This window comes from Diplotaxodon limnothrissa, linkage group LG1 (genome assembly GCF_057381915.1).
Source record: "Diplotaxodon limnothrissa isolate DT_005_m linkage group LG1, D_limnothrissa_male_GT1.1, whole genome shotgun sequence".
Lineage (NCBI taxonomy): Eukaryota > Metazoa > Chordata > Actinopteri > Cichliformes > Cichlidae > Diplotaxodon > Diplotaxodon limnothrissa.
In genome coordinates, this window is record NC_140596.1 from 35,666,600 (window position 1) to 35,694,583 (window position 27,984).

General features: G+C 40.9%; 2 protein-coding genes across 3 annotated transcripts; both read left to right on the forward strand.

The window, feature by feature from the left end:
* Positions 1 to 6,536: 6,536 nt before the first annotated feature.
* Positions 6,537 to 18,185, forward strand: e2f8 (E2F transcription factor 8). Of its 2 annotated transcripts, XM_085357779.1 has the most exons (13): positions 6,537 to 6,599; positions 13,209 to 13,454; positions 13,549 to 13,702; positions 13,932 to 14,249; positions 14,389 to 14,550; positions 15,237 to 15,374; positions 15,465 to 15,671; positions 15,800 to 15,884; positions 16,101 to 16,602; positions 16,721 to 16,987; positions 17,081 to 17,210; positions 17,374 to 17,720; positions 18,018 to 18,185. In XM_085357779.1, the coding sequence occupies exons 1-13, from the start codon at positions 6,537 to 6,539 to the stop codon at positions 18,183 to 18,185; spliced, it is 2,787 nt and encodes a 928-aa protein (XP_085213905.1). The 2 variants fall into 2 exon arrangements, with proteins under 2 accessions (XP_085213905.1, XP_085213914.1); XM_085357788.1 differs by lacking the exon at positions 6,537 to 6,599 and having other exon boundaries at positions 13,284 to 13,454; positions 15,800 to 15,882; positions 16,123 to 16,602.
* Positions 18,186 to 20,247: 2,062 nt separating this feature from the next.
* csrp3 (cysteine and glycine-rich protein 3 (cardiac LIM protein)) lies at positions 20,248 to 25,625 on the forward strand. Its single transcript, XM_085357801.1, has 6 exons — positions 20,248 to 20,264; positions 22,904 to 23,015; positions 23,658 to 23,829; positions 23,974 to 24,103; positions 25,166 to 25,259; positions 25,462 to 25,625. Exons 2-6 carry the CDS (start codon positions 22,904 to 22,906, stop codon positions 25,533 to 25,535), a joined length of 582 nt encoding a protein of 193 aa, XP_085213927.1. The 5' UTR covers positions 20,248 to 20,264; the 3' UTR covers positions 25,536 to 25,625.
* The last annotated feature ends 2,359 nt before the right edge of the window (positions 25,626 to 27,984 follow it).

Consider the following 27,984-nt stretch of genomic DNA (forward strand, 5'->3'; position numbering starts at 1 on the left):
ATTTGCGTTCTGTCTCTGTGGATAATAGAAATGTTGGAAGCGCTGCTTTTTCACCAAACATGTAGACAGCATGGCTAAGAAAAACAGATTTAAGTCAACACTGCCTGAACCTTTACCATATGTTTGACATTTGTGTTGTAAATGTGTAATGTCTCAAAAATCAAGTGTGAGGTCAGGATATAAATCAGCCAGCAGTTCAATAACAGAGAATTCAGTGTTTCATTAGCACTCTCTCAGGAGTGAGGCTGTATGGGAGCCTGGGATATCCCACCTACCAGCAGACGCAACAGAATTGTTCATTAAAGATCAACTTCTTCTCTTTTGTTGCTCTTCAATAAATTAAGCATGCCTGTCTAGACCTCTAGTTCACAATCATTGAAATCTCTACAACCCAATTTCACGCTGGCTCCCACAACTCTGTGTTACAGAGCAGAAACAATGCATGAATATGTGCTGCAAAGTGTTGTTGTCAGAGGAAACCCAACTTTTATCAAAAATGTGGGGCAACATTTTCAGAGTTACACATTACATTCTCATGGTTATAAAATTACCTATATCTGTGTTAGAGGCAGCTTTTGACTCCCAAAAGATGTTATGTTATTTACAGTTTTAGCCGAGACCTAATGGAGAGGTTGTTGTCTGTCCAAGGATCATCAGATAAAACTTTTAATGTGACTTAATTTTATGGCAGTTTTTACTGAGTGTTGAACTTTCCGCTTCCACTTGTAGATTCTTCAGTGTTGTTAAAGCGTTAAGGATGAAACTTGCCACTACTTCAACAACAGTGGCACAGCACTGACTTCCTGTTATTCAGTATCCTTCAGTGGTATCCCAGAAAAGGAGAAATTTATTTCTATCCAGTAAAACTTGTAAGAACTAATTAACCTAATGGCTTTTGCAAAAATGCTGCTAAGTAACAGTACAATTGCAATCCTTTCTTGCAGCTGGACAATTCCTAAGACTAAAGCTCTAACTTCAAGGAGTTCATGTTCAGTGAATAGCAAGTGGCTACATAAGGACAGGTTTCTGATAGTAACAAAAAACAGTGTTTCTCTTAATAAAACATCATTGCAATTAGGGCTGCTCAATTAATCGAATTTTAATCACGATTACGATCTGGGCTTTCAACGATCATTAAAAATGACTGAGCCGATTATTAGCCCCTCCCTAATTTATCCGCGACACCTTAAAGGCCGGTCCGTGAAAATATTGTCGGGCATAAACTGGTCCGTGGCGCAAAAAAGGTTGGAGACCGCTGATTAAGAGGACCCGAGGGAAGCTCGGAAAGCTAAGCAGAAGTTATTTGGAGAGTGACTGCCGTTGGTTGAAAAGAGAGTTAAAAAAAAAAAAAACTTCAGTGGTGTTGCACACTATTTTATATTATTTTTTTTAAAGTCATTGTTAACCCTTTAAAGCCGGTCAGAGCAGCACGCTCCATTTTGCGTAACTATTTTTAAATCCCTGTAGAACCTGAACCGTGTAAGCTAGCGCAATAATTTGTTTTGCATATGAAACCGGAGGAGTTGTACTTACATCTGATGCCATCAGCGGTTTCGTTCCACATATAGCTTTGCAAAAATTGCATAAAAAGCGCTTGCAGGAACAAAAACATAATATTCCAGAAACACGCTTTGCCGATCCTATCAGCTGTTCGTAACACTTCCCACAGTGAAATGATGCACATGCTGTTTTCTTTGCAAATTTGCATCATAGGATTGTTTTTTGTTTTTCCTGCAGTATATAAAAATTGCTGTATCTCCAAAATAAAACTATGAAGACACTCAAAATAAATTTCCTGTTGTTGTAAACTATTTTTTGCAACTTTATTGTATTTAAAGTTTTGAGGGATAAGCCTCTTAAATTTCTCCAAGTAGAAATATATGTAAACAAAACAAAAGCGATTTTCAATTTTTTTTGTAGTTTATTGCACTTTTTTGCAATTTATGTAATTACTATGGACTTAATGCATACATATTATTAAAATATGGGCTATAACAGTTGTATTGATGTATAGCAACTTGAAGTGCTCCCACAAATGGCACTACAGCATGTAAAAAAAAATAATATAAGCTCTGGTGGACTTGGTTCTATAGTAGGTCTTAAAGGGTTAAATAAATATCGTCAAATAATCGTGATCTCAATTTCAGTGAAAATAATCGTGATTATCATTTTTACCATAATCGAGCAGCCCTAATTGCAATACAATAAAATGCATCCATGATTCTCTAGTACTTCCCGTGTACGTCCATGATTGCTACTCAGTGAACATTAATATATGAAGCAGGGGACATGTGACATAGTACATCTACAAAGAGAACAAAATCCAATTACCTCCTACTGGGGAGAGTATCACATATAGGATCTTGAACCCACACAGCCTAGGTAATTGCCAGGGGACATTGAATCTCTGCATGAAAGCCTGAGGTAATTCTCTCACAGTGGGTAGCTGTGTGTCAACGTTACTACATCAGTGCTTTCAGTTTATGTATGTTGCTTGATGTCCATTAAGAGGGAAGGTGAATATTAGCCCAGTGTAGCGCAACCTTTCTCTTTAGGGATGGCCAAGCGTCTGGCCTGCTCTGTTTTCCTATTGATGATGCCGTCACGTTTGCAGCTGGCTTCTAATGAACTAGACGTGTCGCTGCTGAGAACTCACTGAGCATGCAAAGGGCAAAAAAAAAAAAAAAAATCCCTTTATGAATGATATCAGGGTTAGTTACCATAGCAGCAATGAAGCAGATGGAAAAATCCAGATAAGATTTTTTTATAACCCCCCCCCCCCCCACTGCCTGGACATCTTCCTCTTCTTTTTATACTGCTTTGTATCAGAGATGTAATGAGGGGAGATAACCTCTAAGGGGCAAGACTTTTTATAACCTTATTTTTGGGGCAAAGTCAGCAACAACTTTTTAGGTTTTATGACTGGTGCATCGATATATACAGTTTCTCTGTCCTGAGGATTATTGAGTTAAATCTATTTGTTATATTTACAGGGTATGTCAATATAAAGTTATATACTTACAATGTTTACAATTGCTCAATGTGTGCCTCTCTGGACACACGGGGTATTTCAATACAATCGCCAAACTCGTCATATACTTTTGCGAGCTTGTCTGAAGTCAATGCAGCCACTGCTGTTGTTATGCTACCTGCGAATCCCCTCTCTCTAAGTACATGTTTCATGTGATACACCTTGCTTCCATAAGGACCTTGCACTGCTCGCCTGATTTGTGACAAAATGGCAGTGAATGGCCAAAGACAGCGGACGCACAGCGGTCTAGAAGCTCCCTCTCAGACCCCTTTAATCACAATATGCAGAAAGGTTCTTATGGATTTTTGGCTTCAAGGTCCTCGTGTTGCTCGGTGTGTCACTTAGCATCCAGCGAGATACTCGGTAGCCTGGGAAACTGGAAAACAGCAGCTGGGACTTTGGTTGGATCAATTAATATTCATGTTCTACATATTCCCATGTGTCTAATTTAACACACCTGATCAAATCAATAATTTATGGGGTGACAAGAGGACATGGGATAAACAGGAAAGGAAACGGACCTCCTTCTTAAACCTAAACCCTGGTGCACCTATGGCAGGAATCTGACAGATCTGTACATAATTTGAAATCAAAACCTCAACAGCTGTCCATTTCTCAGCTGCTCTGGATGGTTGCTGCAATATGCTGGAACACAGACACAATCCCCAACCTGGAGAATTTGGGGTGCCCCTGTCTCATCTCTTAGCTATAAACACATTGTGCTGAGCGTGAGATACATACTCTGAACCATAAGTCAGTCGAGTCCCTGCCCATTGCAGCAGAGCAGGAGAAATTCACTCTGCCTCCCATCCTTAAATGAAGACTAATGCACTCTAAATCAGACATCTATTTAGGTCTGTCACCTGGTGCCTGTTCCAATCTGTCAGACCCGTGCAGTATCCCAGGCAAATGAGAATATCAACTCATCTCTATCTCCAAACAAAAGGAGGGTTTTTTATGTCCTACAGAGGACAATGTAATCATCTAAAACTCAAACCCTTACCAGCTTACAACAGCGCTACATCAACATCATGCAGAAAATGCGGAGCGAAGCTGAAACAGGGAAAATTGAGTCGTGGTATTAAGTGCTCTATCAATCTCAGCGCAGCAGACTGCTGAAGTAACTCACAACCACAAACCAAGGAAGAGGCCTCAAAGAGGAACCCACAGACTCCTTGACGCTTTCACTGATTGTTAGCTTTCAATCAATCACGCTTTGCTTCCCTTGCCTCCACAGTTTGTTTCCTCAAGAGGGTCAGGCAGACCTCTGAATCTCCTCCATGACAAAATGAATACTTTTTTTGCTCATGCATTGAACCAAACATTTTTACTAAAGGAGATAGCAACAGGTTTGTTTCCCTCATTGACGTCTCATGCATCACCCTGCCAAAAGTCAACTGTTAAAGCATGGCTTCACTGTAAGCTTGCGTACCCTCACACAGCCTTGTTGTACAGTAAAGCCAACAGAATCCCACACAAGTAGATACACACTCACCCTTTTCTGGTCCTCCAATCCATGCAGCACAGGCTTCCTCCTCTGGTGCTGTTGTGGGCTAGCCTCTGCTCCTGCCTCCATCTTTCCATAAGTAACTGAGTACTCACTCGGGCTCTCCCACAGCTAAATATCCCACCTTTTTTAACACGGAATGAAGGGAAATACCTGCTCAGAGTATTTCAGTCCCCGTCCCACTTAATTTCCACTTATGGTTCATGAATGTCTCTTTAAAGAAAAAAAAAAGAACAATTGTCCTTCTTATCAGCTTTGCTTCATTATAAAGATGACACCGAGTCTCTGAGTGGATCCAACCTCGGCCACATGCTCCGTCTCAGTCATAATGTTTCTTGATGGTTTCTCTTTGAGGTTCCAGATCCCAAGGGGCTGACCTGAAGTGAGCATCAGGGCTGAGATGGGGAACTGGAAACAACCAGGAGGAACCCCTCTTCTAAAAACATCACAGCAGCAAGAGACCTTTGCTCTTGAAGAAGGCTGTGATCCTCGTGGTCTTCTCTGCTGCTATTATAACAAACCACAAAAATGTCGGCAGATTTCAGTTTCTTTGCAGCAAAAGGAGTCCACCCCCAAAAAAAGAACATCCAGAAAAATCTGATGTGGAGGAGCTGGTGTCACTCACAGCTCCGCGGTCACGTGTGGCACCTTGCAGTAAACAAGAGAAGAAGAAAACGGAGAAGACCGTGGTGACAAACTCATGTTTCAGCATCTTTACACACACGACCAAATTGCAGCCATACATGGGCTAACTATGATAACGACTAAATGATTTCGGAATCATTTAGTTTCCTGCTGACTGCTCAGCGATCACACGCTACAACCCATAATCTGAGTACGTTTCACGGCGCACAAACTAAAAGCCCACACCTGCTCCAGGTGTGGGCTTTTTAACCCTAAGAAAACAAAAGAAAAAACTTAATAAAACACAATTTGGCAACTTTCTAACGGTCTTTTAAACATGCTGTATACTTTCTGGACTTCTCTACACACAAAGCTGCTAACGCTACACTTTGACAACAGATACACGTTAACTCGAGAGTTAAAACAAACTGAACAAATTGCTTGCGAAGGTTTGAGCTACTGCAGCATCCCTGCAGGATAATCTGGGAGAGCTCACAGGCTGCCTGACACACCGGCTGCTGCTCTGAGCTGGTAGCAGTTGGCTGCTTTAAATAAACGAGAAGAAGAAATTCAATGAAAGAACTGAATTTGGTGTAAGATTGGAGCTCACCGCGCTCTCCTCTGTTTTCTTTGCCTTCCCCATGGAGAATGGTACCTGTCTCGTGCGCAGCGCGGTCCGCTCCTCTGGCTGAAAGCGGAGCAGCCCGCTGCCTCATTCACGTGCCGTCGGAAATGTTAATACTTGCGTGGGATGGATAGCAAAATGTCCGTGAAGGTTCTCAGTCATCCTGGACATCTAAGGAACTCAGAACTGAAGAAGCTTCTCGGATGAGAGGTGAAACGTCTTCAAGCAACTTAAAGAAGTCCAGACGCTTTTCTTTTCAAGCTCTTTAGACTAGCAAAATTGCTAGAATACTCGAAAATTAGATCTCCTCGTAGGCTATATTATTTGCAACCAAAATAGTTTTGTCTTAAAATGAGAGCTCATAATACGTTTACAATGATGAAAATGACTTTCAAGTGCCTCTGTATTAGAGTTAGCCTCTGTTTTACACATTCGTGTCTGTGATGTAAAACTTACATATTATTATTATTATTGATAATAATAATAATAATTATTATTATTATTATTATCATAGGCCCGCAGTTTTGAGGATGGCATTTTAAGTCTGTCGTTACAGATGCTGCGATACTGCGATCAAACAGTTGGGTTTTCTTTTCTTTTTCTTTCTTTTTTTTGTCAAAACGGTTCTTTTACTGTGTTTAACTAGCGGACATGGATGCCATCATTTACGACGAGCACCTGAAGGCAGCATTAAGGTCCCGCTCGCTCTCTCAGCCTTGGCATTACGTCACGCGGTGGTTCAAGCTCCGATGTTTTCTCTCAACATCCTTGAAGGCGGCCGTAGGTTTCCATGGTTACTCTCGCTAGGTAGTGCTTGGTTGCCACCTAATGGGGAATTAGAGACATGCAAGCGCTAATAACTGGTAATTGTACTTTTTAGTCTACATTCCTATAGGTGAACTTATTAGAAAGTCAGACTTTATTGATCCACACTGGAAAATTCAGATACCAGTCATTAAATTTAGACTCACTTTTATTAGTTGGAACATCAAAGTAATATAAATAATTCCAGTATATTACACATTCTTCAGAAATGAATACTATAGAATAAGATTTTAAGTGTTTTTGTTGTTTGTTTGTTTTTACCTTTGTACTTTTACTTAAGCAAATGACCTAACACTAAATAAATAAAATCAGATTTTTTCAGTTTATTTTTTATTTACTTTTTAAGGATGTGTATAACCTGTTCTTACAAGCCTGGAACTGATTATTGGTAGGCTGGTGAGTGTTTCTGATGATCCACTGGGTCATTACACAGCTGCTTATGAAATCTGCTTAACTATGGGGAGGAACTTTGGACTTCACACACCATCCCCTCAAAGAGCCATTGTAGTTCATCAGTGTTACTTGGTAAATTGACTGGTTCTTATATAGGACATTTCTATTCTATCTGAGCACTCAAAGTACTTTGCACAACTTGCCTCATTCACCCATCCATGCAAGCACACATTCATACTGTGATGGTTGCATTGTAGAACAACTTGGGGTTAATATGTTGCCCAATGATATTTGGGATGCTAAAAAAAATTTAAAAAATGTTTGCGTGCAAACAGTGATCAAACCACTAACCTTACAATTAGTAGGTGACCTGCTCTACCACCTGAGCTACAGCCACTGCAGCTGTGTCGACTGAACAGTACACTTCACAGGATCTCGAGTGGGTTAAATTTAGACTCCGCTATTTAAAACCTGAAATTCTTCTTTTCCAGAGACTCCGTTTTTGATTGACAGTGTGTTTTGATGATTCATTGTCTTGTTGAAACAGAAATGGTCTGTTATGCTTCAGGTCCAGGACTGTAAAATTTCCTTATACAATTTGAATTTACTGTTCTCTCGGTGACTGAAAGCCACGATATTCTCTCCACAAATGCACAGCTATATATTTTTTAAATATGTTGTGCTATATGTTTGTAAACTGGATCTTTTGCAGAAGTCTTTGGCATTTCCTTTTTCCACTCGACACAAATATGGATTATGTGCTATAAGTTAAGCCAAATTGTGCTTGTGTATAACTGCAACAGATCAAGACCAGGTCATGTTTTATCAGCTGGTCTTGTTTTAGGCCTAGAAAGCCTAAGCAGCTTATCAAAAAATTAACCAATAACATGGGACTTGCATTAATTGATAGCCTAGATTTGTGGTGAACGTTCCCATCTAATTTATGTGTGATAAATTTTTCTGGTTATGCTGACATGTTCCTGGCAAGTTGCAAAATAAGCCAGTAATCAAATCATGTAAATTCAGGTTTACAACAAACCACACAAAGCTTTTAAACAAGCAGCTATATTAATTTGGTTATTTGCTGTATGATGTGGTTATAATGTGGTTATCGTGTGCATCCATGCACGTAATGATTAACAGCTGTGTGCTAGACTGAAGATCCGGGTTTTAATTTTCAGGAAAATCTCTCATGGCAACTGAAATAACAGGAACTGTTTGAACCTGTGCTTCTGCTCAGAAAACTCTAAAAGATCTGGAGTTTTTTTTTTTTTTTTTTTTTTTTCCCTATATTATTGTTGCAATGCATGTGGCAATTCCACTAAAACAAACAAAAAATATTTGCAGCGCCAACTAACAGATGTCATGTTTTGTGTCCATCTTACCAAAGGTCCCTGCGGCCAAATATTGCACTAACACCCTGTTTGAGTTCATGCCGGGCTCACATGATCCATATTCATAAAGACACAGCCTTCATTTACACAAAACTTTAAGGCAGGAAGTTTTCTCCCGTCTTGTTGTAGTAGGCATAGTATTTTTTGGTGTTTTAGTGTTTTGGTGCTGCAAAAAGTTGTCTGTATTGATTTAATGCTGCTTACTACAAAGTAGTGGGTGAAGGCACATTTAGGGACTCAAAGTGAAATGTTAGTCAGGCGACAACTGCAGAGTTTAGTGCGGTACAGCTATACAGCAGCCTGATCCCAGGACAGCTTCTATCCCATTTTTTTCTTTAAGGATTATCCTCAGAAACATGAGGCTCATTCTGATGCGATGGCCATCAGTTTTTAATTGTTTTATCTGTGTTCATGTTTTTCCTGATTAGAAAAAACAAAAACAAAAAACGGTTAAAGGTGCCGTAGCAGCATCAGAGTCTTAATTACAATTGAGAGTAAGGCACAGACACAGTCTTCCATAAAAAAGTTTCAACAATAGCTTTAGCATACTGACTTATCTGAAAGTTCCTAAAGCATAATTTGTTGGATTCCATTTGCACACGTGTAGAGTCAAGACCATCCCTTTTATTATTATATTGCCACCTGGACTGAAATTATGTCACCAGCTAAGATTTATATGCTTATGATGACCAGCTGGGAAAACTCTATTATCATGACACTGGCTATTAATGTCTGTGTGTAATATAGATCATCTTTTAAAGGGAAGATGATAAAATACTCTACTTATTTATTCACTATAACCCACATGGGTAGTTTGAACATTATTTGTGTAAAACGTTACACTTAAAGAAGTTTAACATGTTTAATTGTTTTTTTGTTTTGTAGGTTTTACTTGTTGGCCGCCTCATAGCTTGTTCTTGTGAATGTCTACATGGGAACCAAAAGTGTGAATAGTATTGTAAATGGCCTGTATTTGTAAAGCGCTTTTCTAGTCCCTAAGGACCCCAAAGCACTTTACTCAATCAGTCACCCACCCATTCACACACATATTCACACACTGGTGATGGCAAGCTACATTGTAGCCACAGCCACCCTGGGGCGCACTGACAGAGGCGAGGCTGCCGAACACTGGCGCCACCGGGCCCTCTGGTGGTCAGAGGGCCCGGTGGCGTATAGTATAGCAAGTTGACAGAAAATATTACTTTTGACACTTATCTGGTGTGCATGCTAATGGGTAGGAGAACCAATTTATACCTTAAGTGAACATTTTGACTGCAAGATTGTTTCTTACCTGTGTTTTCTTACAAGGGTGTTCCAACAAAAAGAGTCCCCAGACTTCCTGATTGCCTCTTCAAGGTGCCAGGTAGCACCAAGTAATTTAAAAGGGGATTAGACAGTCATATTGGTTTTTGTTTTATTTATTATATTTTTTATTTTATTTTAGATCATAAGTATCTAGGCCAGTAGTTATTGTGATCTATACAGTGTTGATCCCACATTGATATCAGTAAGTTATATTATCAGATAAGTTGTGTGTTTTGTTTATTATTTTAATGGTATGGCTTGGGGGTTAATTACCAGTATAGTCTATGAAAGACTGCCAGTTAACATCAGAGGCTGTTACTGGAACCATGTCCCACCACTCGGCGACATTGTTTTAGTTTGTGTTTGTCAGTGCTGGTGGTGAAACCTGGTTGGCTTGTACCTCATCTCTGCCCCAAGCCTTTAACTGAAAATTTCTCATGGTGAGCACTGGATAAGGACTATAATATATTTGTTTTGACTCTAAATGTGGCTAAAAAGGAGACCTTTCATATACTAGATGGTGATATGACCTTTAAAAGTATACCCAAAATGCACTCTGTGAAATTTTCGCTATCATCATAATTATTAATCTGGGGGAGTTCCTACTGTTAAAACGATGACAAATCCCATGCAGATGCATGGTGCTGAACAATGGTGACAGAAAACATCATGCTGACCAGAAATTATATTTAGGCTTTAGACTGTGACTATGTTAATGGGTGTCAAATTGATTTGGTTGTTGTCATTTCAATTCAAATCAATTCAGTTTTATTTATATAGCGCTAAATCACAACAACAGTCATCTTAAGATGTTTTCTACTGTAAGTTAAAGACTAAACAGCAGAGTTAACAGAGTTTAAATTAGTTTTGAGCCCTTAAATGTTCTCCTATGCCTCACCTGTATCCTTCAACACAACCTGAACTCTCTTAGGCAAGCGTTCCTGAAATGTCCTTAAGCAGTTTTCGGTAATAGTGCTCCAGTTTTGTTGAAGGACATTCAAAGCTCTTCTTTGTGCTACCAGTCTGTTTGGGATCACTGACATTCTGACTCATTCACTTGGATACTTTCCAGATTTTAGGATTATTGTGTAGTGAATCAAAATCTGAATGCAATTTTCTGTGTTCATAATAAAAGGATAAGCGGAAGCGAATAGATGGATGGTGTTCATGTCATCAGTTTTGACAAGATCCCAACACCACTGGCTGAAATGCAACCCTAAACCATGAAAGAGCCTCCACTATGTTTTACAGATGGCTGTGGACACCCACTTTTGTAACTCTAAAAGTCGTCACTGATAGTCTGTCCAGTTCTTGTGTAATTTGGCATACCTCAGCCTTTTTTTTTTCTTGTTTCATTATTTCTCTTGACTTATTGACAGAAACCTTTACAGTGAGAACATTTCTGAGTCTTGGGTCTCAGTCACTGATTTTTATTCCTTTTTCTACAGGACATGACTCTCAGATACTGCTTATCTGCTCTAGATGCGGTTTTAAGCCTGACACTTCTTCTTTTGCTCTCCACTTGTCAAGTTTTCTAAGATTTTTGAAGGACAAACTTCCCGCCATGTTGAGATAAGCCAAGTTTGGGACTAACACCTCTTTGGAAGTCACTGTGGGCGTAAAAATACTATTTTATTCCTGTTAAACTGAGATACATTTGGCTCTTTTTTTTCGTAGATACACAAAAGAAATTAGAACAAATGATGTGTTTACTTGGCTGCTACTAGTAGCAAAGTGCATTTAAAACTGGTTCTTTGCTAAGTTTTCTGCTTTGTGTAGACACAACACTGGGTCACCCCCTGAGTTAAGTGAATTTTTTATCCTTGAGTAGATCATTATTGAGTACCCCAAAAAACAGAAAAACACGTTCCCCTGAGAATGATTGCATACAAAACCTGGACTGAAAATGAAGGAAATGTTTGTATTTTAACTTCCTTTTAAAATGGAACTTCCTGCTCGGAAGGTGAAAGGTTACGTGACGCTACAGATGATTTGGGCCCGCCTTTCTCCCCGCCAAGAGGTATGGGGCGGGTGTGACGTGAGCGCGCATACTCGTACTGGGCGGGCCAAATGTTGCCGGTCACCGACACAACTGGGCAAACTTTTCATAACTGTAGTAACGTTGACCAAAAGGCCACTGCTTACTGGCAGAGGAAGAGAGAAAGCTGAGGCGCGCAAACTTTGCAGTAATTTTGTATGATTTTTGACGTTTCTATCGCCTCTGTGCACGCGGAGAAGCGCAGTCCCATAATAAAGTCCTTATTGGCGCTCGGACCAGACTGCCTGGACTCCATAACATACTACTGCGAAGATGTCAAGTTTCCTTTGAGAGAGACACATTTCGTGGATTTAGGTGAGTCTGTTTATGTACTTCTCTAAGGTTTGGGAGCTTTATTAAAGCACACACGAGATCTAGACGGCTGGAAAGTAAATGTTGGTGGATTTTTTTTCCACTGGCACTGTACGTAGATGTGTTGATTTGCTAACAACTTATAGCCTAAACTTTGGTCCTTATTGTTTCTTGAAAGCCAGTTGGGCTTGGTTGAAATGTTTCTTGTTTATCCGGTTTTACTGTTTCTTATCGGACGGTGGGCACTCGTAGCTGGCGTACGTGACGCCCACCCTTAACCGTAGGACGTTTTTCCACCGGAAAGCAGACTCGGCATAAAAATAAAGTATCGTTCCTCATGGTGGAACTTAGTAATTATTAACTGTTTGCCAAAAACGTGTTAAAGGTTAAAGCGAGCCGTCACTGTTGCTTTAGGCACGTTCCGCGCCAAGGATTTCAAAAAACTGTTTACCTGCGCGGGACACTATTAACTTCCTCTCCGCTGCCTCGCGCCTCGTTCTCATTGGCTGCTTCTGATAAAAAGGGCGGTACCGCCCTGCCGTTGGGGCTGCGATTCGGTGGAATGTACGTCAGTTACCGCCAATATTAATCATGTTTTGATCAGTTTTAAAAGATTTCTTTGACAAAAATTACCAGGAAGAAAAGTCATGGTGTTTGTTAAACTGACACCGTGAACATTATTAAACTCATAATTGTTTGCACTGCCGGTTCCCCGGCAAATATATTTACCCCCAAAAGAGGTAAGATATTCTCTAAAAATGTATATATACATAAGTAAGATTTATAAATATAATAACGAAGAAATCTGGTCTGCAGGTTTAATTTTTTATGGCTATTTAAGTGAATTGCCTTTGTATATGATTTTTCTTAAAGTATTTGATTGTTTTGAACTATACCGTTAACATAGGTAACGTAATACCTAGATAACTATAGCTCATATGATCCTTATTGAACTGTTATGCTAACTTGGAAACTGACCCAGAAGTCTCATTCAAAGCTCAATAAGTACAGCATAATATGGCCACGTTTAGATAAAATTTATTCGTATTTTTTTATTCTTACATTTCAGTATTAACCAGAGAAGAAATATGAGGCTTGCATCTTAATATGTCTTCTCCTTTTCTCACCAGGATGGTGGTTTTGTTGCACCCCAGGTATTGGTAAAAACAACAAAAACGCCAAAGACATTAACTGGTTCGTGTGGTGTCTTAGTGGACAACCAGATCACGATGGGTCCCCTCACCACACCTAAAAAAGGGAGGGAAGTTGGTTCAGTTGATCCCTGGACACCGACCTCCAACCTCAAAATGCTCATCAGCGCTGCTAGTCCTGAGATCAGAAACCGAGAAAAGGAGCTCTGTATGGACAACGATGGGCGGGATAGTCTTGAATCTACACAGGTACAAATAAAATACTAGAGCTGATGTCACAGGCATCTTCTGGTATGTTGAGATGGTAAAAAAGCTGTTCTTGTCTGTTGTCTTTTTTTTACAGGAGCCTGAAAATGGAGAAGAGTCAGAGAAAATGATTAGCAGAAAAGAGAAGAGTCTGGGGCTTCTGTGTCACAAGTTCCTTGCACGTTATCCAGATTACCCAAACCCAGCCCTCAACAATGACATCTGCCTGGATGATGTGGCCACTGAGCTCAGTATGTCTATTAAGCTCATAGATTGTAGCTAATGATTGCTTAACTTACTTTGTTTAGCAATAGCTCTTATGATACATCATATCTGAGTTGACTTGTTCTGCTTTAGGCAAAAAAACACACACAAAAACACCATGATCGTAACTTATTCTGGTTTGTTTCATTTTCTCCTCTAATGAGTTACTTTTACCTAATGAGTTAAGAAATTTTATTTTTTCTCCTACGCTCACAGATGTGGAGCGCCGACGCATTTATGACATCATGAACGTGCTGGAGAGTCTTCACATGGTGAGCCGCTCTGCAAAGAACCGCTACACCTGGCACGGCCGAACCAAATTGGCTGAGACTCTGGCCATTCTGAAGCAGGTGGGCGAGGAACACCGGTACAGCCAGCAGATGCAGCAGATCCGCCAGCGCCTTGTGGAAAAGGAGTTTGACTTTGACGGGGAGGAGAAGGAGAACGAGGTGGCGGTGGTGGACTTGGAGAACGGAGAACACGGACAGAAAGAGCTCTTCTTTGTGGAGCTGCCAGGAGTGGAGTTCAAAGCAGGTGGAGAAGATTTTGTTTTTATATAAACAATAAAATTGTCGTTTTGAATTTTGTGAGATGATACACAAATACTAATACAAAATGAAACAGTTAGGTTCAAACACAAACCTTTGTGTTTATTGTCCTATGTCTTGTCCAGCCTCTGTCAACAGTAGGAAAGACAAATCTCTGCGTGTGATGAGCCAAAAGTTTGTCATGCTCTTTCTGGTGTCTAATCCTCGTGTGGTCAGTCTGGACGTGGCTGCAAAGATCCTGATTGGAGAGGACCAGGCAGCAGATCAAGACAAGAACAAGTTCAAGAGTGAGTACAGAGCCTCATCCAAATAAGGTGTAGTGTAAGGATGTCAAACTCATTTTACTTTGTGGGGCATGTACAGCTCACTTTAATCCTAGGTGGGCCAGACCGGTGAAACTTGTTTTTCTGATGGTGTGAAAACATTTATTGACACACATTTCTGAGATGTTTTGAGATGTCCTTTAATTATATGACAAAAACAAAAATAATTGGCAAAATTTCTTCTTCTTTTTTTTGTTTGTTTGTTTTGTTTAATGTGAACACAAATTTCTACAGTAGATTTTGAAAATAATAATAACTTTCTGTCATTTAACGGTGTATTATTACTTATTTACTTGGTGTAGTATGAATTCTGATAGGGAGTTCTTTTGTCAGTAGAGCGATATAAGAGAGAATGAAAAGCTGTAAAATGTATGACTTAAAAGTCTAAAATTTAAAAGTCGAAAGTGTTACAAACATCTCCAGTTGGGCAAGATTGGAGTCTTGGGCGGGTCCTTATGTTTGACACCCCTGGTATAAGGTTAATCGAGACTGCGTCGTGGCATACATGTGAACAATGCATGAACTCTATGACAGTTATGATTGAGGTGGGGGTAAAGGCATCTTATGAAGTTTTAAATGTTGATTATGTGTATTTCCTGCTTTGTGTCTTCACTAGTCGATATTAACGCTGTTTGGTTGTGTGTTTGCAGCCAAAGTGCGGCGGCTGTACGACATAGCTAATGTGCTACGAAGCCTGAAGCTCATTGAGAAAGTTCACGTGGCAGAAGAAAGGGGGAGGAAACCGGCGTTCGAATGGGTCGGCCTTGATGATTTCCCACAAGTCATAGGTATCACCAGAACTCCCTGAAAATTTGGCCCTCAGTTATAAGGTGTAGTCGTAGCGTTTGTGTTTTCTTAGCACTTAACTCTTCCTCTAGACTCGGAGAACACCTCAACCGCATGCCCACCCAAGAAGAAAGGCGTACTTGAACCACGTGCGTCTGCCGACAACTGTGCCAAAAATCTCTTCTCGTCACCGGGGACCAAACGCAGCTTCACTCGCCACCCGTCCCTCATAAAGCTCGCCAAGAGCATTCAGGATGATCGACGCAAGATCAACTCGGCCCCCAGCAGTCCTGTCAAGAGTAAGCAGAAAAGACATTTCTTCATTTAAAAAAAAAGTTCCTTCTCCAGCAAATTATTATGAATGATGCAATGAAGCTTCTTAATTTTCTTTTCTTTCTTTTTTTTAAATTTACTCTTCTGTCTTCAGGTGATTCCTCAGTGAACAGTGACTTCCCAAACAAAATGGCCCAGCTTGCTGCTATTTGTAAGATTGAACTCGACCAGGAGTCAGTGTAAGTTTAGTTCCATTTAGTCTGTCACTCATCCTAAGCTAAATCTTCAGTAATAACTCTGTACGTTTTACCTTATTTGGCTTTTGACCCACAGAGATTGCTTGCACGTGCACAAACTTACCTCATTATATTAAACATTTTGTCATATTTCAATGTGAGCATCCACTTTTAAAAAGAACATAAAACATTTAAATGATTGTCCTGCTTGTGTTGCAGGACTGGAGATGTAGGCCTAAAGCCTGCTGCTGCAGAGGCAAACACAGGTTACGTGTTACAGCTTCCCACTCCTACTTCAGTGGAACCATCTCGTATACCGTTACAACCTCCAACTCAGGAGCAGGCAGTCAATACTACTGCCAACCCGATCCCACACGCCCTGCTGGCAGCACAGCCATCAGGGTCTGTTGCCTACATCCCCGCGCAGTGTTCGCCCCTGATCCCTGTACTGTTACCTCAGCAGCGAGGGAGCGGGCCCTACGCCGTGTATTTGAACCCTTCTTCGCTCAGGTCAAACCCTCTGGCCAGGCCGCAGCCAACTAGCCTGGCAGTGCGCTCTATGACTTTTGAAGATAAGGCTGGGCAGAGCCCAAATGGCCAGTCGGCAGCTAAGAGCCACACAGCTGCCGATGCAAGTCCCTCGGGGGTCAAAAGGCTGCGTTCAGAGTTGGCATCCGAGGGCAGCCCCTCTAAAGCTAAGAGGTCTGACCCCACCTTTAAGGTGAGAAAACTTAAATGTGCCATTTATGTAATAATCTGGTAATAACCAACACAGAACTATGTAACTGTATCACCCCGCACTGTTCATTTCTCAGCGCCTGTCTTTGTTCACCTCCTAGGACACCTCGCCAAAGCTCTGTGAGATCCTGCAGGCCCGCCTAAAGGCCCGTCGTGTCGGTCAGCTCACCAGTCGGCCCTCGCCTCGCGCCCTCCACCTGGACCCAGAGTTTGTCAACACCCCCGGCGGGGCTGTAGCCAATCAGACATTAGAGCAGAGTTTGGAACTCCTACTGGACAGAGAAGAGAAGGTGGCAAATTCTGACAGCGAGGCGGGATTAACACCGGTCAGGGCTGTTCCCCTCACACCCAGACAGCTTCATGCTGAGGTAGAAGTGCTAAAAGAACTTCAAGGATCAGAGGATGATCTGTTAGTAGGTGTTCATTTGTTGATTTTCTTTTGTTCTACTCTACCTATCCAGACTTTAATCCCAGCTGGATACTTGATCCCAATCTCCCAGCAGTCCCTCATCAGCTACAAGGAAGTTCAAAGTTCAGGAGCAGAAAGCAACAAGATCTCACCTCCCAACATCTACCAAACACCAACTGCAGGTAAATATTTTATTAAATGTGCTGCTCGAGCTCTGACTGTACATAGATTTTATACTTAAACTGTCAAGAAAATGTTAGGTCTCCAGTTATCATTGTGTGCAGCACAGTAAAGATTGCATAAACAACATCCAAACAACAGAACTGACTTTTACTCTGTCTACAGGCTCCAGACCTGCCCCAGCCCAGGAGATTACACCCACCAACCTTCGGCTTCAAAGACCCGCTAACGCAGCCTCTCCACAGGCCACCCAGCAAGCCCACCGCCTCAACAGTCCCAGTCCTGCCATCTTAAACTTCACCCTGCAGAACCTCGGTCTGATCTCCAGCTCCAGCCCAGGAAGTGCATTTGCTACACCTCAGACTCCAGAGCGTGCCAACACCCTGACCAGTCCATTGCCGAGCCCCCTGACTCTGCAGCAGAGGGCCATGGTTTTCATCAAACCTCTGTCCCCTGTGCACATTCAGCAGACTGTATCCCCACATCAAGTGGCCCTGATCGGTGTACAGCAGGTATAAACAAACAGCGTGGGCCTCTAAACCAGACTTAATCTGTTCTGCTTTCAGACTTCATGGCACACATGGATTTACATGCATGTCATCAGTTTTCTTGGCGGTGTTTTTGAGTTAGTTTCAGTTGTCTCACTGATTTAACAGTTTGAGAGAGGTGCTTCTGATTGTCTGATTAGACCTGAAACAAGTGTTTTATTATTGAGGTGATAGGATTTAGTGTTCATATAAGATCAATGAAATGAATATACTAATTTGGTTGAGAAATATTAGTCTAACTAATTATTGTCTGTTTTCTAGCCCCTGATGGCCACCCCTAAAGGGAGCGGGGTCCCCCAGCACAGCTTCTTTCACACACCGGTCTCCCTTTCGCCTCTGGCTGCTGTAGTAAACACTGCCGGACAATCATCCACCAAAACTGTACACATCCCTCAAAGAAAGCTGGACGTTACCACTGATGAGTCCTGAGGGCCCTGAAGGATCTTAGAGTACATATTTGTGTGTGTGGGTGTTGTTTATGTTGTGGGTGGATGGGTGTTTTTTTTTCTCCCCCTTTTTAACCTGTTTAGCATTTACACAGTATTCATTACCTCTGAAAACATTTCACAGCAGCTTCACTGCCTTCATTCTTATGACAGCCAGCTCTAAAAAAGCAGGTTTATCCCGATATTCATCAACACTACCGTCGTGCTCATTGTGATGCTTATGTGGTCTGTTTCACAGGAATAGAATGGCATGGGGAGAAATGTAAGAATAAGATATTTTTTATTTGTTTGTTTTGGGGGTTTTTTGTTTGCTTTGTTTTTCCATTTCTGCTAATATGGATATTTTTATTCCTTTTTTCAGTTTGTCAGTACTAGTAAAATGACATCAGCACTCGAGTAAAATCTAGCAAGATCACTTTTGCACATACGGCATGTACATGTTAACTGTTACCCCTTGAATGGAATTGCTGAGAACCTGTGAATATTTGTAAGACATCCTAAGACAAATGAGAAATTGTGAGATTAATTTATAAGAAAATTACACTTGTATCTGATGTCCTGCTAAATTTAAAAATGCTTAATAAATTTTAAATATGTATTTTGTAAAAAAGAAAAGAAAAAAATGCATCCTTTGTCGCCGTCGTCGCCAACTTATGAACAGATCGCATTTACATTCCCTCTCTAAATCCCTTCATCCCCAGTTGTTTGTGGCAGATGGCTGCCCCACCCTGAGCCTGGTTCTGCTGGAGGTCAAAAGTTTTTCCTTCCCACTGGTGCCAGTGGCACAGGTGGGTCTAAAACTATTTTTAAAACTGGGAAACGGCACTAGCACATTATTTCTGGGTCTTGATCATCTGCTTTCATAGTTTGAAGGATCCACTGCAGAGTTCTGACCTTTATCCTAAGATGGAACCTTTATATCGTAATAGGAACGGTCTGTCCTGGGATTATGAGGCCCCCACCCATAAGACACAAGGGGCTCACAGAAGAGTTTAAGTATTAAAATGATTTCAAAGAAATAGTTAGCAGATGTGCAGATTTTGGATAGATACATTAGCTGGCTCTGTATTACTATCGTCAAAAAAACCAGTGAGGGTACTGTCCCCCCATAGGCTTCCAGTACATGGTCTTGATTGCTCAATCTTGAAGCTCTACTCTTTACTCTGCACTTTGTTTTTGTTTTCTTTAATTTGTCACCAGAGCTTCTGAAGTTAAATTTTATTAAACAGAATGCATTAACATAAAAATGTTAAATTAATTAAGCTACTTTACGTGGATCTGTTGTGGACAGATTCATATTGATTTTGTTTACTGGCTATTCTATTCTGTTCAATTTCATATGTCCATTTGCTACTTGTTCATGAGATATTTTTAGGCTCTTATCTCTTGATGGCCTAGCAGCTGACTGGAGACAGTCCTGAAAGCCTTCTCTCTTGAGCTTAAGTATGAAGTATCACTTCAGTAGAATAAGTAAAGAGATCTGACGTGATTCAAACGTCTGTGACAAGCTGTGTTTACTTTCCCTTGTAGGAAGCTTAGGACCAATCTTTAACATTTGTTCTGCAATTCATTTCAATTCAGTTATATTTATATAGCACCAGTTCACAGTAACAGTCACCTCATGGCAATTTATATTGTATGGTGAAGATCCTAAATATTAGAATGAAACGTCCAACAATTGCATGACACCCCACGACCCTACAACTAGATGTGAAGATCACCAGGTCACTACCGCAGCTCAGCCATGTGTTCACCATCAGTGGTGCAACCAATAGTTATATTTAAATACACCGTTCATGCATATAATCCTGTAATGCTTCTCTGCTGGTAGTCAGACTTTCCCGCACTCTGTCTGAGGGCAGAGCAAATATCTGAGTGGCTGATGTTCAGGCCTCTTTCAGCTTGTGATGAAGGGTCAGAGGGCCCTGCTTAGTCACAAGTTATTTTAGGAGGATACTTTCATTGAAGTGTCACCAGTGGACCGTGGTGATGGTGAGACAGTATTTAAACAGCCCAGAAGCGCTCATCACCAGTCAGCCACAGAAGCAAGCTTGGAGTCAAGGTAAGGACCTGCTACCTTTTGTATTAAAGCTCGCTTTCAGGGTTTGAGTAGTTACTCCAAGCTAAGTAAAGTACTCGATGATACTTTTACTTACTACTTTAATTTTTCTTGCTAGAACTCTGTTTACATTGACGCATTTATTATACACAACCATGAACGGCTGGCGGCACTTTCACGTGAAATTTAGGATCTGTCTCAGTAATATTCAGTTGTTTTCAGTGTAATTTGAAGGAGAGACAGCTCAGCTTTTGTCTGTCCAATATGACAGTTAAGCCCCTGTTCCTGGAATATCACATACCAATGCTGTGAGGTGATGGGCAGCCTTTGATATTAGTGCAAACTGGGATGTCAGACAGAACGCCAGCGAGGGCAGAGCTGCCATTCCTGAGTAAATGTTAGGATGGATGTTAGAGTTAAAAACTGACACATCGCAGTTAGACAATATCAGAACTGATTTGATTTGATTTGAAATCTTCGTAACCCTGACGACGTGTATTCACGTACATGCAGGAATGTACACATAGAGATTACACACACACAACCACCAGAAAACATAGAGATTTTATTTGTTTGTTTAGGTGAGGAGATGATTTTTAACCTTTTTTAAATTCAGTATAGTATCCTCTTTCAAATTTTATAAATGTAAAAATGTAGATAAGGTAGATCCTCTAAAACAGAGATTCCCAAAGTGCTGGGCCCGCTCCTTGGGGAGGAGCAGAGCCCAGAGCCATTACCGAGGAGGGGGCTGGTGGGGGGGCAGTGGCGGTATGAAAAGATAAGAAAAAAAAAAAGAAAGCTTGGACCCTGCAAGCATTACGGACAGCTTTTTGACGGGGCTTCCACACAAACGCAAAGCAGGAGATGAAGCATCGTCAAATATGTTTCCAACTTCATTCTAAAACAAAAACTAGAAAAATGGTGAAGCATGTCTGCCCTTTGGCTTCACCTGCACAAGTGCCAAGGTAGGTCTCCCCTGCAGAATTGGTTTTCCCTGTCGGGAGCACACGCTGGGCTCTCCAAATCACGAACAGTATCCCACATTCTTGATTTTTAGTTCACAAACACTTCTTATAATGACTAACTAATCCTGAAATTTTGGAGATGTTAGCTGTTTATACAGTAAAGTTACAGCGGGATACAAATAATGTCAGGCTGATCTTGCCGTAATTTGTCCCCCCTGTCCAAATCACTGACAAACAGTATGCCACAGTTGTTTATGTTTTTTAACCCATTTTGCACAGAGAGACATTTAAAAAAATGTATTGATAGCGATGTTGAATATTATTACACAGGAGAAAACAACTACAAGTAAAATTACACCATGAGGCCTCTGCTTTTCTAATTGGAGGGAGAGTAACTGCGTGTGTAGTCTATATGTAAGCATGTAAAAACTGAAGATATTAAGATTAGCAGTAACAGTATTTTGTCTCTATCTGCAATTCATCTCATGTAAACCATAACATGGCGCACAGTCTGACGTAGGAAAAGGCACATACCTTTCACATTGCGTGACAAACTGTATTCCTCGTCCACACAAAACGCAAAAACAGAGTTTTTAAAAAATCTCAGTTTTCGGTGATTCGAAGTGCCGTTTACGTGTGGACGAAAGGCTCAAACGCATAGAAACAGCTGCGTTTTCAAAGGTGTAGGTTCACAAAGTTAGTAGTTTATTACTACTAATTTACTAGTAGTAAATGACTACCTGTAATTTATTGCAGTTTACTTTTTTGTTCAATCGTTTACTAAATGTTTGAGGTGTGAAATAAACCGCAATGGAGTTTGAAAACAAAATATGGGTGTGTGTTAGGTGGTGGGGGTGCGAAGATTTTTCTTGGAAACAAAGGGGGGCCTAGCAAAAAAGTTTGGGAACCACTGTCATAGGAGGTCATCTGACTGTTGATGTTTTCTCTGTATTATTGTAGGGTCATTACCTAACAATATAAAAAAGAGGTGACTATTGTTGTGATTTGGTGCTACATAAATAAAACTGAATTGAATTGGATTTTTAATATGATTACATACATGTACAGAATACTGGAAATCAAGTCAGTCCTTACATTAACACTGATTTAATTGCACGATGTTTTACTTGTCTATGAGTAAGCACATGCCAACAACAGTGGGAAGGAAAAATTCCCTTTTAACAAGAAAGCTCCAACAAAACATGGCATACCAAAGGGCAGCTATCTGCTGAGAGCAGTTGGGGTTGAAGGAAGTAAGACAGAAAAAAAACTCCTTGAGGGGACTGTTGTTTTGATTTGGGGCTGTATAAATAAAATAATTGTATAAATAAAATAATTGAATTCAACTGAATTGAAAAAAGAAGACCAACCTTAGGCGAGTGGTGTATAAAAACATAGTGAGTGTAAAGAGTGAGGGAAGAAGAAATGCTCAGTGCATTATAGGAAACCCTCTGCAGCCTAGGCCTAATGCAGAGTAGGATTCAGGGTCACCTGATCCAGGCTAACTTTATCAAAAAGGAAGGTTTTAAGCAGAGTCTTAAAAGTAGAGAGGGTGTTTCAAATCCAAATTGGGAATTGAAATCATATTTACATTTCAGTTCTAGCCTGGAAAACAAGACAACAGATCAATAGATTGTTTGAACTCCTTTATTTATTTATTTTGATTTACTCTTGAAGATGCCAAACTGGGGAGGAGGAGCCAAATGTGCAGCCTGTGAGAAGACAGTGTACCATGCAGAGGAGATCCAGTGTAATGCAAGAAGCTTCCACAAGACTTGCTTCATCTGCAGTAAGCAGACCCGCACTGCCCCAACAGAGGGTGTCATGGTGGATCTGGAGAATCATGCAGATATGTGATAGAAGTAATTTACACGTAAAACCCCCCCAGCTATTTTCCTCCTTCCATTCACCTTTGTGTATCCCATCTGGGCCTGCATCATTACTCAGCAGTCCCTCTGTATTTTTCTGTGTTTAATGACCTGCCTGCAAAGCTTCTTTGATTCTTCCACCCTGCTTCTGTTTGGCTTGCTTGCTGATTTCATACAGCCACAAGTGCTTAACTGGATCACTCAGTGACAGTTTACTTTCCCAGTTTACTGTCCCCTACACCAAAACATACACTCTCCAGCTGGTCAGTAGCCTGTGTGACTGCTAGATTGTTCCACTGGGAGCTCAGAAAGGCCTCTGTGAAAAGCTCACCCATCTTCTGAGTCTTCATCTTTTCTCGAACTTTCACCTCATGATCCCCTCTCTTTCTACAAATAGAAATACAAGACATCAGACTATGTGTAATGTTACTGCTGACTGATAACACTAGCTAGGTGGGTGCTTTATTTAACCTCCATTATACCACCATGACATTCTACTGAAAACATCTCACACAGTCTCATGGTCAGCATGGTACTAAATGTGTGTGTTTCCTTCACACAAGTGAGCTGCAGAAAGGGGCTGGACAGTACAACAGTTGCAGCGCATGAGTCTGAGATTTACTGCAAGTCCTGTTATGGCAAAAAGTACGGGCCGAAAGGATATGGGTACGGGCAAGGAGCTGGCGCTCTGAGCTCTGATCCTCCTGGACAGGATGCAGGCCCTCAGCCTCATGAGTAAGTGTTCATGACAGATAAAGACAGAGCACCTTATAACCTTAACCTTAACCATGACCGAAACAGTGGTGCAGAGGCAAATAACCTTAAAGAGAAAAATTGCTTTAAAAAATCTACTTTGACCACACAGCATTTCTTTTCTAGCTCCAAACCTCGACCAGCCTCCTCAAAATCCACCGCCAATAAATTGTCCCAGAAGTTTGGAAGTTCAGATCGCTGCCCTCGATGCTCCAAAGCAGTCTATGCAGCAGAGAAGGTGATGGGAGCAGGGAAGGTGAGGACCATCCTGTTATTCTTTGTGTGCATCTAAAGTATGACTTAAATTCAAAGTTACTTGCTGTTGCCCAATCAGACAAACAATTTAAATTCACATCTTGTATCTCTTCTAGATGTATGTTTTTATTGCTGATTATTGGGTACACCAAAAATCAAAGACACAATACCAAAAAAAACCCCCCAACCCAATCAGTTTGGACTCTTTAGGCCACTTAACGATGAAATCAAGGCTTAGCGCCTGATGTAAGTGTGCCACATGTTCCTTATGGGTCCACCAGCTGGCCAGGAATTCCTTCCCCAGAGCGGAGTCCACGCCAGCCTCATCTCAGGCAGACGAGGAGCATCCTCCTATCCCCCTCTTGTCCCTTCACTGGGCCCATCACATCCCAGCCCAGCTCGCATTCTGCATCGGAGTCCCTCATGCGATGCCACCACAGCTCCCCTCACGTCCGCGTCCTGTAAATAAATAAATAGGGGCCAGAGCAATCATCCCGGAAGAGGCCCTGGCTTATAACTATGGCGGCCCTTTCCCAAAACGGCTGTGCCCGTCATATGACAGTGGGGAGAGTGTTACTCACATATGCAGGCAGAGGTACACATCTGCCCGGCGGTCGATTACATGCAGCGCCTCCCACTGTTGCACTTCTCGCAACAGTCTCCCACTGTCTCCCAACTCTTTTTCACCTGGCCTTCTTGCATTCCTCTTCATGTCTGGGGCTTCTCTCCTCCAGTGCTCAGCTAGCCTGCCTTAGGTCTTTACACAGCTGATAGGCCACCTCTGGACATACCCATACCTCAGCAGGTGATCCCTATCAGCTAATTGTCCCATGCTCAGCCAATCCACAGTGGATTAAAACAATGTCAAATAAAACACCAAAAACCATGCAATACAAACAGAAGAATAAAATCATGCAATAAAAACTAAACTCGCAAATAAACTAAAAAAAATCGAAATGAAACCAATATAAAAGATAAATATAAAGTTCCACTGTGTGACAATATCATGTAAGGAACTTTGTAGCACTTTGTTATTAATAATCACAAATATGTGCGTCTTTAGCCTTGGCATAAAACCTGCTTCCGCTGCGTTCTGTGTGGTAAAAGCCTCGAGTCGACCACAGTGACAGATAAGGATGGAGAGCTGTACTGCAAAGGTACACATACACACACACAAACACACACACATTGTAAAGATGGTTCTTGTTTATCTTCATTGCACTTTAAAACCAGAACATTTAATATTTAACCAGAACTACAGGAAAAAACCAAAGCAGCACACAGTACACACAGGTCATATTTGAAAACTACCTCTAAATGTTGATTATTGACTCAGTCAATTCTCGTTTTTCTCTGCAGTTTGTTATGCCAAAAACTTTGGCCCCAAAGGATTTGGACTGGGCAACGCTGCAATGCTGGAGGAACGACAGTAAAAACATGCTTTTAATAAGCCTCCCACTCATCGTGCGGCAGCTGTCTCAAGGAGACCTTTGCACTGCTGTAAATTCAAAGTTATTTTTAAAAGTGGCTAAATTGTTCTTGTGATGGTTCAATGCAGAATAAAAGCATTTTATTACTTTAAAATTGGTTTTAATGCAGTTTATTAAAAACATCTTGAAAGACTAAGAGCAGAGCATAAGAACAAGAGCTCAACAGCTTTCTGTTGTCTTTGTTACATATTATAGTTTTGATGATAACAAACGTGCCTGAATGTATTTTGTCCCCTGTTATTGTTGTGGTGCAAAGACTTTTCTTGCTAAACTGAATTACTACATGTTATTTGCAATCATAATTCTGTGCGCCCCCTTAATAGGAATATCAAATCAGCAAGCGATAAACAAATACAATGAGTTAATATTTCCAGAAAAATTATGTGTTGGCAGCCAAGCAGAGCGACACTGGATGACTCGTTGAACCAACATCACAGTGGCTATCTCGTATTATTGAATTAACGGAGCTGACGACACACAGAAAAAAAATTCATCAGATAAAAGTGTCTCCATATCATGGCTTACATTAAATTTTAACAGAGTTACCTGTAACCTTGTTTTTTTGCCAGTCCTGTTTGGTTCTGTAGCAGTCAGAATTATTGTCGGAAGGCCAAGAATGATGCCCAATTACCAAGTGGATCATCATGGCCTTGCCATATTATCATTTATTTTATTTTCGGTTGTTAGAGATGGGACAGACATGACTGAGGGATAGGAAAGGGAGAAAGAAAGAAAGAGAGGGAGGGAAGGAAAAACAGATGGGAAGAGAGACAGTGAGAAAGGGCACTTCAAAAAAATAATCTGGATCACCTGTTGAGAGAAGAAAAATCAGAAGAGAAAACAAACAAAAAAGAGAGCAACATAATAAACACAACACCATTGCAATAATCTAGCTAAGAGTAAATGACAGTAGATACTAAACACTGAATGTTATTGTGCAGCACGCAACATCAACAGCACGCAATGTGCTTTGAGGTAGCAGCCAAGAAAGGTGTAGTTTGTGTCTGTGAACACCCATGCGTACACCTGTGTGCACACACCCAAAGAGGACCATCGGAAGGGCAACCGTGCCACCCTCCTGGGAAGAGCTGAGGAGAGCCCCAGACAAGGGGTCACCTGGCAGCGAGTGTGGTGAGGGGAGATAGGCCTCCATACCTTGGAGGGCCTGAGATGTACCCAGAGAGGTGGAGTCTCAGACCCAACCTGACATATAGACACAGATGAACAGGCACACACACAGACAAATAAATACTTGGCACTCACCCAACGTGGAGACAGACACAAATAGACACTGTACACACAATCACACTCCCCAAACATACTTTATACTAAGTATTTGTAACTAAGTAACTAAGTAAAGGCAGGAAGTACTTTGGTACTTCCTGCCTTTGCTCTTTGCTAAGGTTTTAAAATCACTGTGGAAAGTTTTGAATTAGTACCTGGTTTTAAGGAATGAATACAATGAATATAAGTCGATCAAAAGTGCTCAAATACAACCACTCAGACTTAATAAACCAAAGGAAATCAGTTCAGTCAATTAAAATGTCAATTACATTTTATTTGCAAAATACCTGTTGACAAGACGCTGCTTCAAGGCACTTTATATTGTAAGGTAAAGGCCCTACAATATTACAGAGAAACCCAACAATCAGAGGACCCCCTATGAGCAAGCACTTGGCGACAGTTGGGAGGAAAAACTGCCTGTTAACAGGCAGAGACCTCCGGCAGAACCAGGCTCAGGAAGGGGCAGCCATCTGCCGCGACTGGTTGGGGGTGAGCTAGTGACACAGATGGAATGTGTTCATGTCACTTCCTCACAGCAGACAGATGTTATTGTCTGTGAAGGTTCTCAGTCATCCAGGTCATCGTAGTCAAAGGAGCTTGTAAAGAAACGTGTCTGGACTTCTTTAAGTTGCTTGAAGATGTTGCACCTCTCATCCGAGAAGCTTCTTCAGTTCTGAACAGAGAACATCTGCAGCTGTCATCAAAGAGAATTCAGTGATGTCGCCGTGACTGTGACATGGCAGCCAAAATTAAAAACTATATTCTTCTATTGTTATTTTTTATTTGAATTTATTAATTTTCAGTTAATTTTGAAGTCAGGTTGTTATTGAGTTTAATCCCTTTTTCTTAAAATCCATTCCATTTGAAGTATTTATGAATAAAGCGATTGTTCATTTTGAAATATTTAATTATAAAATATCTTTTATTGTACATTAAATTATCAAGCAATAAATATATATAAATTCATTGCTTTTATATATACATATATGTGTGTGTGTGTATGTATGTATGTATGTATAAGAAATAGAAAATACAAATATTTCTGTCAAAATGTAGGAAGTAAAAGTTAAAAGTTGTCAGAGAAAAAATAAATACTCGCACAAGTTTT